Genomic DNA, 13,184 nt, shown 5'->3' on the forward strand with positions numbered 1-13,184 from the left:
TGATTAGTTCTATTTAATTTCTAATAAATCTCACAGTACGCTTTGTGGAATATAATTAAAATAAAGAAGGAAAACACAGTCATGCTAATTCTCCTCATTTCCAATCAATGGCTACCTGGATGATGATACAGGCAATTGTGACAGCCGCCACCATGTCAGGGAAACTGGCCCAGAAGGGAGGAGACCGGCCCAATGGAGAGGTCAAGACCGAACTATGTGAGAGCATGGAGACCAACAGTGAGTAAGAGAACACCAAATTTTTATAATTATACATATAATAAACTAAATAAAACTACTACATCAACAGAGCGATTTTTTTATTACAGAAGTTCGTTTAAAGCTTAAGAACACGTGGATTCATAGATTAAAGTATACAGAATGAGTAAATTAGAAATGCATGTACAACAATGTAAAACTTAAATATTAAAGGGTAACTCTTTAAAGTAACACCTGAGGATCTCAAAGGGTGACTCCACCAATTTTCAACATTGACGTGTGTTTACAGGTGTCAGGAAGTACTACTGCATTGTGAAAAAAAGCAGTATAAAGCCTTTTGTGGCTCCAGAAGAAGCTGCATGGGATCTGCTAAATTATCCCCAGTGATGACACTCAGTGGCTAGTTGCATTGTGGGTAATGTAGGCACCAGAGTTTTTAACAGGAAGAAGAATGCATGAAATAAAACATGGCTAATATCTTTGGTTCTGCTTTATCGATTTTAATCAAATTAAAACCTGATGCCTACATTACCCACAATGCCACCACTGAGTGACATCACTGGAGGCAATGTGCAGTATCAATTACATTCAGCTTCCTCCGGAGCCACAAAAGGGTTTATACTACTGTTTTCCACATATGCAGTAGAACTCCCCAAGACCTGTAAACACACTTTAATGTGTAAAATTGGTGGAGTTACCCTTTAAGATCATCAGTTGTTAAAGTGCAGTAACATTTTACTTCTAAAAATCATTAAAAAAACATATAATATACATACACAATAACACACACACACATTCAAAGAGATTAAAACTGAATACTACTGAATATGAAATATTCATGTATAATATATATGTATTTCATTATAATGCATTATTATGGGGTTAATTCTGTGTCATGATGGAGTAGCACCATCCAAACAAACAAACAAACAAACAAACAAAAAATGTCCTTTGTGTATATTTCTGCCTGCTTGATCCTTCTGTTTAGCTCTTAATTAGGTAAAAGTTTAATTCCAATTCAAAAAATTCATTTCACGCCTGACTTTTTTTGTTGCGTGGCAAAACAGCTGCAAACGTGACAGTTTTTTAATAGCATGGTGCGTTCTCCCCGTGCTCTGACAGTGACGCACCGTTGCATCCACTTCAAAGCTCTATTTTGTGTCGAGCTGGTTCTCCTGCGTCAGCAATCTGCAGATGAAATGACAGGAGTGTGTGTGTGTGTGTGTGTGTGTGTGTTTGCACGCATGTTTTTGTGTGAGCCTCCATCAATCTATAAATGTAAGTGGATTTGTAAGTCCTTTGGCGTGTGTATATGTGTGCATTTCTCTTAATAGCTGCGGGTGTAGGTGGCGTTTAAACACGGTTTGTATCTAATCACATAAACACATGGATGTCTCAGTGTTTCTGTGCAGTCTGCAAAACCTGGATGTAGAGGTATTAGCACTTTATTAGCATGAGTGAAGAAAGCAGGTCACAGTTCATTCAATAGACAAAAGTTACTTTGCCTTCTCATACTTCTCTTTGCAAAAAGTTCCATATGGCCTGAGCAACAATTTATTTATATAATGGTGACAGGCAGAATGCAAGTACCCGAGCCTCTACTCTTTTTTCTAGTACTTGACATTTTGCTTAAGAGTGCTCTTCAGAAAATATCAATAAAAAGCTTTTTTTTCCAGTCTGCATGCACTCAACACTCATTTCTTTGATACAGGTTATATTTTATTTTTTTTTTATCAAGGACTTTTTCCATTATTCCAGCAGGGTGATGGCGAAACACGAGTGAAAGGCAGAAAGGGTTTTATGAAAGCATCAGAGTATAACAATGGCGCAGTTAGACGCCTGTGGTCGCTGCCAAAACTTTGACATTTACCATGGAACGCTTGAGGGGACACAAGACATAATGGGTTTGACAAAAAGCTCCAACAACTCAGGTGGACTGTGGACGTGACACTGTTACGTGACCATCTGTAGCAAAATCTGCTCTCAGCTGCTCTTTCTAATCTGTTTCCTTCCCTCTCCCCCTTCCATTCCTCCAATCTGTCTTTTTGCTTCCATTCTATTTTTCCCTCTCCACACCTCCCTCCAACTCCTTTCCTTTTTTCCACCTTTTCACGCAGCTTCATCAACTAAGACGACATATGTCAGCTACAGCAATCATGCCATTTGAAGGGACCACAGAAGAAGAAGAAGGAGAAGGTGGGGGGGGGGGGCGTGTCTCAGGGCAGTGCCAAACGAAAAGAGGAGCCGTCGTTCTTGGCCGATCGGCCGAAGACCCGGCGGACGGACAAGAGCGCCCAATGGAATCCAAGCATGAGACATTTTGTATTGTTCCGCATCAAACCACGGAGAGGTGGGACCACATAAACAGCCAGTCAGTGTGCCTGCTTCCCCGCTGCTCACAACTCATTGGTCCTACCATGAACTTACCTGTTTTAAAAAAAAAAAGACACAACATGAAAAAAGTGACATGCCACAGGACACTGTGGTGGACAGAGTAACTATTAAAACCTCCCAAAAAAAACAAGAAAAAAAAAAACATGAAAAGATAAAAGATAAAAAAAACAAAAAAAAAAACTCTCAGAAACCATGTAGACATTATATCTAAAAGGGCAAAGGTGGGGCCGGGAAAGAGATTTAACAGATTACATTTTCAAAAGATATTTAAAAAGAGAAATGTAAGAGAAAATCTATGAGACTCAAACATGTTTGTTGTTCTTCTCTACTTGTAAGTATTTTTGTGGTTGTGACGATTTTTTCATTCTTGTCTCACCGTTGTCTGATGGATCGCCCTTGCTTAATGAGATGAGTGTGTTTCCTCCTGCTGTCTTGGCTAACCGGGTTGTAGCCTTGGGTTGTGAACCTGTAAAATGCCATGGTTGAAGCATGCCAGTTTTTATACAAAAAGGAGATTTATTTATAATAAAGGAATGTTTTGCAAATGTGTAGATTGGTTGGCTGTTTGTACGTTTGTTGTTTTGAGAGGCATCACTTTGAGGTCCCGTCTTAAATGATCTGTAGGTAAGTGGATGGATGACAGAAGGGTCTGGTAACAGAATATGGTAACGTCGTTAATCAGTAATTATACTTTTCCAGCGAACAACTATTGAATGGATTTCCATGAAAATACATTCATGTTTCCTAGACGATGAATCCCAATGACTTTTGTGATGTGAGTTTTTCTACAGTGCTGGCATCCTTCAAGGCCTTGTACGTTTTTGAAAATAGACATAAATGGGTCATGGAAAATGTTTGGGAGACAAATGTTCTTTTGATAATATTTTTTTGTAAATATGCTACGCTCCGCTGTCCGCATGTGTGTTTCCTGCAGGTTCCTGCCATTGCTGTGACACAGCAGGATTGGGAAGTATTCACACTTTTAAGATTCTCTCTCAAGCTGCTAGTTCTCATTATAACAATTCTCAGCTGTAACAGTAATTAACATTCATTCATGCCTCAAACCATGCCATATTGGGTCCTCAAATTTGAGGCAACTGGGCCTGAAAAGCCCTTGAATTTGATGTTTAAGTAGTTATGGGACTCCTACTTAACTATTTCAGTTAGATTTCTGCAGAAAATGACAGTTACTGCTGTAACAGAACAGTAAGATTGTTCCTGTTTCTGCTCCAACATTTTTTGATTCTCTCATAAATCCAGATTTTGTGCAAATCCCACAGTTATATCCAGCAGAATAGATCTCTTTCCAAGTTTGATTTTACCACAATTTGCACTACCTTATATATTATTTACATCCATTAAATGCTCTTAGATCTCTCCCGCCCTCCTCTCCAACATCCCCCCCTCAGTGTAGTGGTCTCCCAGCAGACACAATGTTGATGGGAGAAATCTGTCAGAACGAAGGCCTGGGGGGGGACAGTGAGTGAGAAAGAAAGAGATAGATATTGAAGCAAAGTGGACAGAATTCCCTTCACTGTACACTTGCAACAATCCACCAGATGTCCAGCCTTCAAAAATACATGTGAGCCGAGAAAGAAGCAGTCAGCGGCATCAGTGAGTCCATTCTTGATGGAGAAGGAACAATCAATAACGCTGAAGGCAACGTGAAACAACATATCAAACCGTTCACGCGAAGACGGTGTGCCCTACATGTAGATGTCAGATGAAAAGGTGTAACGTTCCGTGGATGTGTTGTCATGAATTGGTTTTTCTCATGTGTAGTATGTTCGCCGGCTCTTCTGGATGCCATGAAATGCTCCCTTGATGTCGAGGCTGACGTGTAGACAAAATAGTACATGCAAACCGAGAAGAAATGGCCTTGCTGCATCAACATAAAATCACAGCTACATATTCTGCAGCTGGCATTGTATGTTTTTTGAACAGCCAAATCCCAAATGTCCTTGAGCAAAACATTGAACTCCTATCTGCTTGTTTACTGGAAGCAGCACAGGAAATATTTGAAGCGTGTTCCATGACCCTAAACCCCATGAAACCTTTTTCCATAAGCCAAATACTACCTTTTACAGACAGACATGTTGCCAGCCAACAATAACAGTAGTTCTTATGTGTATACCATGACAACAGGTCAAGTGAATTTATACAGCGCATTTCATACAACCAGAGAAGACTCAGTGTGCTTAAAAAGTACTTATACTCATGCTTGTTTTGCTTTGTATAGAGTGTATAGAGTCAGGTTTGTACGGCTTATAGCAACCTCTCCTATAGTCCAAGGCAAGGTGGAAGACTTCCATATAAAAGTATGTAGACTCGGTCTATTTGGGGTTTGTTGGTTTCTCAGAAAAAATGGTGCTGTTCCATTTGTCCTGAAAGGTTTCACTGTCCTGGACAAATTCCTCTTAAATATCATCTTTTTTTGTTGCATTACCGGCCCAAAGTGTCAGGATTTGATGACCTGGGAAAGAGACTGAACAATCAACATCTTTTTTTTCAGAAGCGCTTACTACACCATTAATACAGTTCAATTTGTACTTAGAAGTATTTAGTTACAACGAACATTATGTGTTGTACATTAACAGAGAAAAATGTAACCCTGCTTACCCTTTAGTTGTAGTCCAGAGTTTTAATATTTTTGCCTAGAGGTGAAAAAAAGGGCAGGGGTGAATTACAAGTAGAGAAGTCGTTTCGATTAAACCATCTTGAGATTCTTGGTAATCAAAAGGTATCAAATGATATTTCACCTAAAATATTGAAGTACCGGCCATGCTAGCAGCTGAGGCTTAACTTAGCCCAAGTGGTGCTTTGTGCTAAATCCTAACAATGGCATGCCTACATGCTCCCAATGACAATGCTATAGTAACATGACAATGTTCAGCAGGTATAATCTTAACCATGTTCACTGTCTTAGTTTAGCGTGTTAGCATGCTGACATTTACTAATTAACACTCAACAGACAGTTTATAGAACAGGACCTGATGATGGTACTTGATTAAAAGTTAAGAGATTGTGACTGCAATTCATCCTCAGGGAAACATGAATCTCAATGTTTATGGTAATCCATCTAATAGATGTTGAGACATTTCATTCCAGACCCCAACATTAATCTCATGCTGGCGCTTGAGGAAAAGCCATTGGATCACCAAAGTCATTAGGATTCATCCTCTGGAGACCATAAAGGTCTATACAAATTTCTATATAGAGACAAATGTCTATAAAGGCAATCCATTCAAGTGGTAGATCAACAGGCAGACTGAAATTGCAATGCCGCGAGCATGATTTCAATCAATGGTAAGCATTTGTGATACATCTTGAATGTTAGACTTAAATCACCAGCATATTGACAAACTGAAGCATCAAAAGATCAACATGCAGCCAAATGTTGCACTCTTGATGAGACAGCTCTCATCTTTTCTTGAGTGGAGAAAGCCTTTTGCTCTTGTCAGTGCTATCAACACGACTCTCCACACATTCTGGAGTTTTCACATCACTCATCAGGAGTCACCCTGGGAATTGTAGTAAATCCCCATCTGAAGCAGATGTCGGAAACTTCAGTTTTCTGTCATGCAGTTGATTCGTGTAAACAGAGGTCGGATTAGCTGTCTAGCGAATGTGATTAAAACGGATAAGTGTCGGGGGATCGCGGGCCGCATCCATTGACACTTGTTTGTCATTGCACATGTAAATCTGACTGAGAGTCTTCCAGTGTTTTCCTGAAAGAAACCAGATGGTGGATGTTCTGACCTCGTTGTCACTTACTGAGTGAGTGATACAGCTGCTGTGTGTGCAGGGTGGGTTTGGCGTGATTAATTAGCAGTGAATCAGACTGACAAAAGTGACAGAGCACAGGTGTGGAGGACTGATAATAAACCAACCATAGCCCATTTTGTAAAAATGTTATTCCTTTTTATTTTATTTGAGTAATAGACACTTTTCTTAGGGTCAGTAAGTGCAGCAAATGGTGATACTTTATTTGACAACTGTTACAATAGGGCATGACAAAGGTGCTGGCAATATGACATTTATATGCATGAAACCTCCGGTGATCAAATCTCATTTTAAGAAGAGGCTCAAGCAGATACACATAATCATGCAGTTATTTTAAAACACCCACTTCGGCATGCAAATGACCTTATCTCTATGCAAATCTTAGGCAAGACGTAAGTGAAAATGCTGCTGGTTATTTTAGGTCAAGGTGTATCAGGTGTGAGTGCACATCCCTCGAGCACACACTCAGCTGTGCAGCCACTTGCCACGGGTGTAATACAGCAGACAGAGCAGCCAGACTGTGTGCGCACTGTGTAGGAAACAAGCAGGGTGATTAATGCCATGCCATTACTCACAAGACCATCTATGCGTATAAAAATAAGATTTATGGCGATAACTACTTCTAAACAATTCATGATAGTTAAATATTTAATTCACTGGGCTTGCACTTTGCACAACAGAATCAATTGTGAGCCCAGTTTGAAGAATCGTGCATGAGTTCAGGAGTTTTAGGATCTGATTCGGCCATGTTTGGGAGGGGACAGTCAACTGTAAGCCTGTAGATTCAGTCATTATTGACTCACCCCTATACGGATTGAGACTTGCAGTCGACAAAACATTTCTGAAGCTTTGCAGCAAAACCGCGTCGACACTGGGTTGAGTTTATGATAGCTGAATTTTAAGTTCAAGGGTGCTGAACTAAAACGTGCGTAACACCAATTCTAGTTTGAAGCATGGTGTTAAAAATAGACAATCAAAAGGTTTTTGTGAATCAAGCAATTAAAATGAATCTTAATTGCACAATGAGTCATGCACACTTGTGTAACTGATCCTAGGTCGGCTCTCATTCGGGCCATTGTGGGACACAAAAGAAACAGAGTGTGGCCTTTTCTTCCATTGACATTAGCTTTAAATTATGGGCTTTTTAAAGGTGACCTGATTAGGCTTTGTTCCTGTGGGACCTTGTTAGCTAAAAGAGCACCTAATGACCTTTCTTGTTAAGAGAAAGCAAAGCCTCACTGCGAAAGCTGTAATGGACATCAGGCTGATAGAGGAACAAAACAAAACCTAGTCCTGTGTTTGTCTCTTTCATGACATATGTTTTTCCCACTAATATTATTTTGTTTTGTTTGGACGTTTGGACAATATTTACTTGCTGTAATGTGGGCAGGCTACAGGACATGGTTTCCAACAGAGGCAATAATCCATGTTGTCTCCAGCCCACTAATTCAATTACCAATCTCAGACTGAGTGGCCAATGAGACAGAAAACAGTGGGTGGCTGAAGAAAAACTGCTCTCTTCGCAAAATCACACCTATTCCCACTTGAAATAAGGGTGTTTAAATGTGTGGGTGTGTGCGTTTGTGTTGCAGGAAAAAAAACAAAAAAACAGATGGTTTACCATTGTGCGTCTGTGTGGATGGAGAGTCGAGGCGTCGGAGCAGCAGTGGCCGATTGGCTTGACGGATGCCGTTATCATGATATCCAGACCAGATGTCAGAGGGTTCTGATCTGGGTCGTGTTTATCAAGCATCTCATCACACTGACAGCTAAACTAGGACTGAAATACTTAATGCTACCACAGAATTTGAGTTATTTATTCAGGCTCCTGCTGGCAGTCTCAGCAAGCAGTAGTCTCCTTTGAGGTTGATTGACATTACAATTTTATGACACTCAGAACTATAAAATGAAATGAATGATGACATATTCTAGTCTATCCTCAGCAGTTCTGGTGTCTAATCAATTTAATGAAATGACAGACGGGCTGAGCTGATCAAGCCACAGTTTGATGCCAGAAAACAAAATTAAGTTCAGAAAGTTGTGCTCAAGTAAGTTGAAAAGGTTTTCATCAAAAAGTTGATGAAAATTAAACAGAATTACATTTTAACTTAGAGGGCTTACAGCAATTCAATCTCATGCTTATTATTAATGATGTGATAGTTGCTTCATCTGCCAAGCCGTTGTATTTGCAGGCCTGGTTTTAACAACTGTCCTCAGTGATCCGATCACAACTGGACATCTTTATGCCTGTAAATTCACACCTGGCATTAAGTATGGCTTGACATGCGTCTCGAGTGACCACTTGCTATTGGATCTCACTTCCCCGCTCAACAGGTATATTAATTGAACAAATGATCCAATGCTTTTTACACAAAGAAAGAAATATCTTCATGTATAATGTCTGCTGAATTAACAAGAAGGCCTAAACTGTTAAGAATTTGTTGTAACAGCGTTTCACAAAGGTTATAAAGTTTCTCCCAACTCCACAACTCAGAAAATTGAATGATTGTTTAAGGGAGTCTGGGGACTCGCAACGGCGGTCAAAAAAGTTGCCTATATTGGTTACTGTTAACACCAAACTTGTAACTGTTAATACCAAATATGAACAGCTGCTTTTTTAACTACTCCCAAAGTCACCACAAAAACCTTCAGGTTTTCTGCTTTTAGCCTGAACACCCCCAAAATATTTGTCTATAAATATTAGACTTGCTGACTTAGTGGACAGTTTTCAGCAACTACTTAAAACTTATCTTTATAGCATAGCCTATAAATAGCAACTGTCTGTTTTACTCCATCTGTTTTAGAAAGAGAGTGTCTTAATTCCATTTTAATTCCAGCAACACTAATTTTCTCCTTCTTGTCCTTGTGTATGGTTAAGCCCATGTTTTTGATATTTTTGTTGCTGAGCTGCATTCTGTGTGCGAAAGGTGCCATATAAATAACTTTTTTTCATTAATTTTACGCAGAGGGAGACAAGAGCAAGCTTCTCATTTCTAGCTGGCTACCCCCAGATTTTGCCAGCAGAAATGACAAATAGCAGATTGTATCTGCTGTAACTCGCCAGCTAATTAAGTTAATGTTACCACCATGGGCTGTCTCCGGCTGACTCTTTAATGATTCCAGGTGAATTGTTGTAAAGAGAATGTTGTAAGAGATATTGTTCATGGCTACATACATAACATAATACTGAAAGCTGCATATCCGAGGCGGAAAATGATGTTGATGATCCATAAAGAAAAGATGAAAAGGTAGATAAAGAAAGAATACAAATTATATACTTACAATTATGTAATCGGCACAATAGTTAAAAAGTTAAAATAGAAAATTTGCAATAATAATACACCATTTTTTATATATTCTATAGTGTTAAGGCATGTACAGTGATTAAAACAAAGAGTATGAAATGTACAAAATTATGAATGCAAAGGTTCATAGTATTTCTGCAATGTACATATAGACGGATAGAGATCTGGAGTTCAGACATACAGAACTACATTCATGTGATGAGTGGTGGCTTCAAATGTGAGCGTGATGTGGACTGTATGTAAATTTAACATAGTGTACATAGAAAAAGTTTCCGTCTTGGTTGGGGAGGGTTCGGTCAATAATCTTACCTGCTGGCCTCTGGGCCCTGGAGGCATACAGGTCCTGATGGGATGGCAGATTGCAGTCAATAACCTTCTCAGCAGGGCTGACGTCCGCCCTTGTCTACAGCAGTGGTAGGCCATGCCAGATGGTGATGGAGGGGGTGAGGATGGACTCCATGATGGTGTTGTAGAACAATCATTGACTTTGGAGAGATGAACTTCAGGGCTTTCTTGGTTAAGAAGCTGGTGTTCACCTCCAACTTGAGGTCCTGAGTAATGGTGGTGCCCAGAAAGCCCAAGGACTCAACAGTATCAACTGAGGAGTCCCACAGGATGATGAGGGCGGGAAGGGCTGGGTTCTTTCTGACCTCCACAACCATCTTTACTCTCTTTACCCTCATCTTTACTCTCTCAACAAAGTTGTTTTACCCACAACTGCACCCTATTAAATTAATGAATAGTATGTCATTTTTCTGTGAAGTTGGCTGTTTTTTTCTGCTTCACCTTCTATTCTTCTTCAAACTTGACACAAATGTTTCATGACAGTGTACATTAATAAAAACGCTCTCTGAGGAAGGAGTTTTCCAACTAATTATTTTGTACAGTGCAGCAAAAACTCTTCACGCTGACCTGTAGGTGGGTCTAGACAACAAAAGTTAAAATGACTACTCTTCAGACCCTATAATAGAATTATATTTTTCCTTGCAGATTTACTGTATAACTGTCCTCAATGTCCTGAACCTTGAGCAGATAACCATGTCATTTGGAGTTTAGAGGATGATGGTTTTTGTATTGAATTTATTCATTTATTCAAACATAATTTTTACTCATTTTGGCTGAAGGGGAAGCCTTTTTCATTTATTTTTGTTTTGTTTTGTTTTCTCTATCTCATTGCTAATAGGATTTACTGGCACTGGAGAATCAAACAATAGTTTTTCCAGAGAATGACAATTCTTATTTTGTATTTTTCTTATTTCCAATTCAGTTTTATATTTAGTGTTATGTGTGCGTGTGTGTCGGTGTGCACAATCATCTGAATTATTGGAAGTGGGGGAACAAACTCAAACAAAAAAGTCTCCAGGTTCCCCCGCAGTGAATACAAACTTTCTCCTCGCTACTCAACACACACTCTGCCATCACGGTCACACACACACACACACACACATACAGTTATCTACATAAAGACAGAAATATTTGCAGATATTGTGCGTCAGTCTATCCCTGAACACCAGCAGCTCCAAGACATCACATAGTCAGAAACGTAGGCATGTTCACAAATACAGAAACTAAATTAGACAGAGTATAAAGGATAGGTATTGTTCTGGTTATTTGTAGCCATGAAAGAGACAATCATATCCACCAACATCACAAACCCACTGCTTATTTTATTTTTAGTGTCCCATCATTTCACAATTCCCAGTTTTCGTGGGTCGTCTTGGGACAAGTAAATGCATCAGTAGCCCTGTGGCAGTGTGTGCGCTTGTGTATGCTTCCACTCATTTCTATTTGTGAGAACGTGTGCACAATTGTTTCTGTCAGTCCTCCGAGCATGTGTGTGTGCGTCTATGTATAAACATCCCCCAGTGAGAAGACGGGACACCTGGGAGGGACGCCAGCGACAGAAATGTCTCACCCGTCAATCAAGCTTCCTGCAATGTCGTGCGGAGGAGGAGGAGGAGGAGGAGGAGGAAGAGAAATCTGAAATGCTTCCATCCCCTTAATGAGGAAGGCCTCCATTTGGGAGTTGAGCGTGCTTAAGGAATGGAAGAGTGATTTGAGAGGGAAAACAAAGAAAGAAACTGTGAAAAACAGCCTGTTTCTCTGTGTTTAAGGTTTCTCAGGCAGCGTGCAAAACCTCCCAGCCGAGACTTTATCGTAATTAGCTCTGTCAGATGGCCTGTGCCAGGGGATGCTATTACCTTAAATAGACTCACCAGTGATACGCATCCTGGTTCTTACAGATGTTTGCATGCCTGTTGAAGATACAGCTGGCTGCCGCCGGTGTGGGCACTTTTCCCAGTTTTGTGAGTCTGATTACTGATGCAGAATTAAAATAGATAAATTGGGAGTTCTCAGTGAAACCAAGTGTTGAACACAGAGCTGACATTGTTACATACCATAAACAAGCTGCATTAGAAAAAAGAACACAAAATACCAGTGCAATACCACAGAAATATATAGAAAATAGATATAGAGGACATTATATCCATACGATGATCAATAAGGAGTTCTGCTACAATCCCCTTCGATTTATCAGATTTAAATCTAGCTTTACACCTGTCGGTCTTAAACCTCATGGATTTCCATTAACCCCAGTCAATAACACAGAAGTGTAATGAACCAACTGGGGATTCTTCAAGTCAAATCAACAAATCCCTTACCAAAATGTCATGTGAAATTTGCCTTTTCACAAGTGAAAATCCCAGTTTCACATGTCAATTGAATATTTGCTGTGTCTTCACATCTGCTTTGAGAAGCTGGTTCTCCAGCACATCAAAGATAACATCCCTGCCAGTCTGGACCCTCACCAATATGCTTTCAGAATCAACGGATGCACAGAGGATGCCATATCCACTGCCCTCCATTGCTTCACATGACTTGAGAATAAAAACAGCTACGTCAGAATGCTGTTTGTTGACAACAGCTCAGCATGTAATACAATGTTACTCATGAAGCTGACTGGCTTGAGTATCACACTCCGCAATTGGAGATTGGACTTCCTCACAAGCAGACCCCAGACAGCTCTGATTGGCAGTCACACCTCCTCTACATTGGTGCTCAATAACGGAGACCCCCAGGGCTGTGTGCTCAGCCCCCTCCTGTTCACACTGCACACTGATGCTTTGGGATTCCCAGGTCAGACACTGGAACACGACTCAGCATTCAGCTATTTTACAAATTGCCCGTTTGTACCAATCCCATTTACGATTGACTTTTTCAGTGAGAAAACCATTACTCTCACATAGCCAGGACTATCTTGTGTTCTGCACTGGACAGAGGTCTGGCTGCACCAATTCTCATTCAGGTACAGGGGGGAAATGCCCTGGAGTGTATATCTCTTAAACCACCACAGTTGTCTTAGGTGGTGCTCAACTGAGAATGCAGCGATTGTGCCCCTGTTGGGAGGGTACTTGTTTGGAGAGGCGAGCCCTGGCATTAAAACTGATCAATACCCACAAAAGGAAAGGTAGCAAAGGCTACTTG

The 13,184-nt window shown here is 40.2% G+C and overlaps 1 protein-coding gene across 2 annotated transcripts in view; it reads left to right on the plus strand.

Annotated features, from left to right (window-relative positions):
* Positions 1–3,100, plus strand: part of grm8a (glutamate receptor, metabotropic 8a) — a 159,137-nt gene extending 156,037 nt beyond the window's left edge. The window contains exons 12-13 of one of the 2 annotated variants that reach the window (XM_073480535.1): positions 132–241; positions 2,334–3,100. In XM_073480535.1, coding sequence (XP_073336636.1) covers positions 132–241; positions 2,334–2,346 — 123 coding nt within the window. In that variant the 3' untranslated portion in view covers positions 2,347–3,100. The remainder of the gene's footprint in view (positions 1–131; positions 242–2,333) is intronic. The other variant, XM_073480534.1, reaches the window with a different exon arrangement.
* Positions 3,101–13,184: the final 10,084 nt, after the last annotated feature.

Source organism: Pagrus major, chromosome 14, assembly GCF_040436345.1.
Source record: "Pagrus major chromosome 14, Pma_NU_1.0".
In the NCBI taxonomy this organism is placed as follows: Eukaryota; Metazoa; Chordata; class Actinopteri; order Spariformes; family Sparidae; genus Pagrus; species Pagrus major.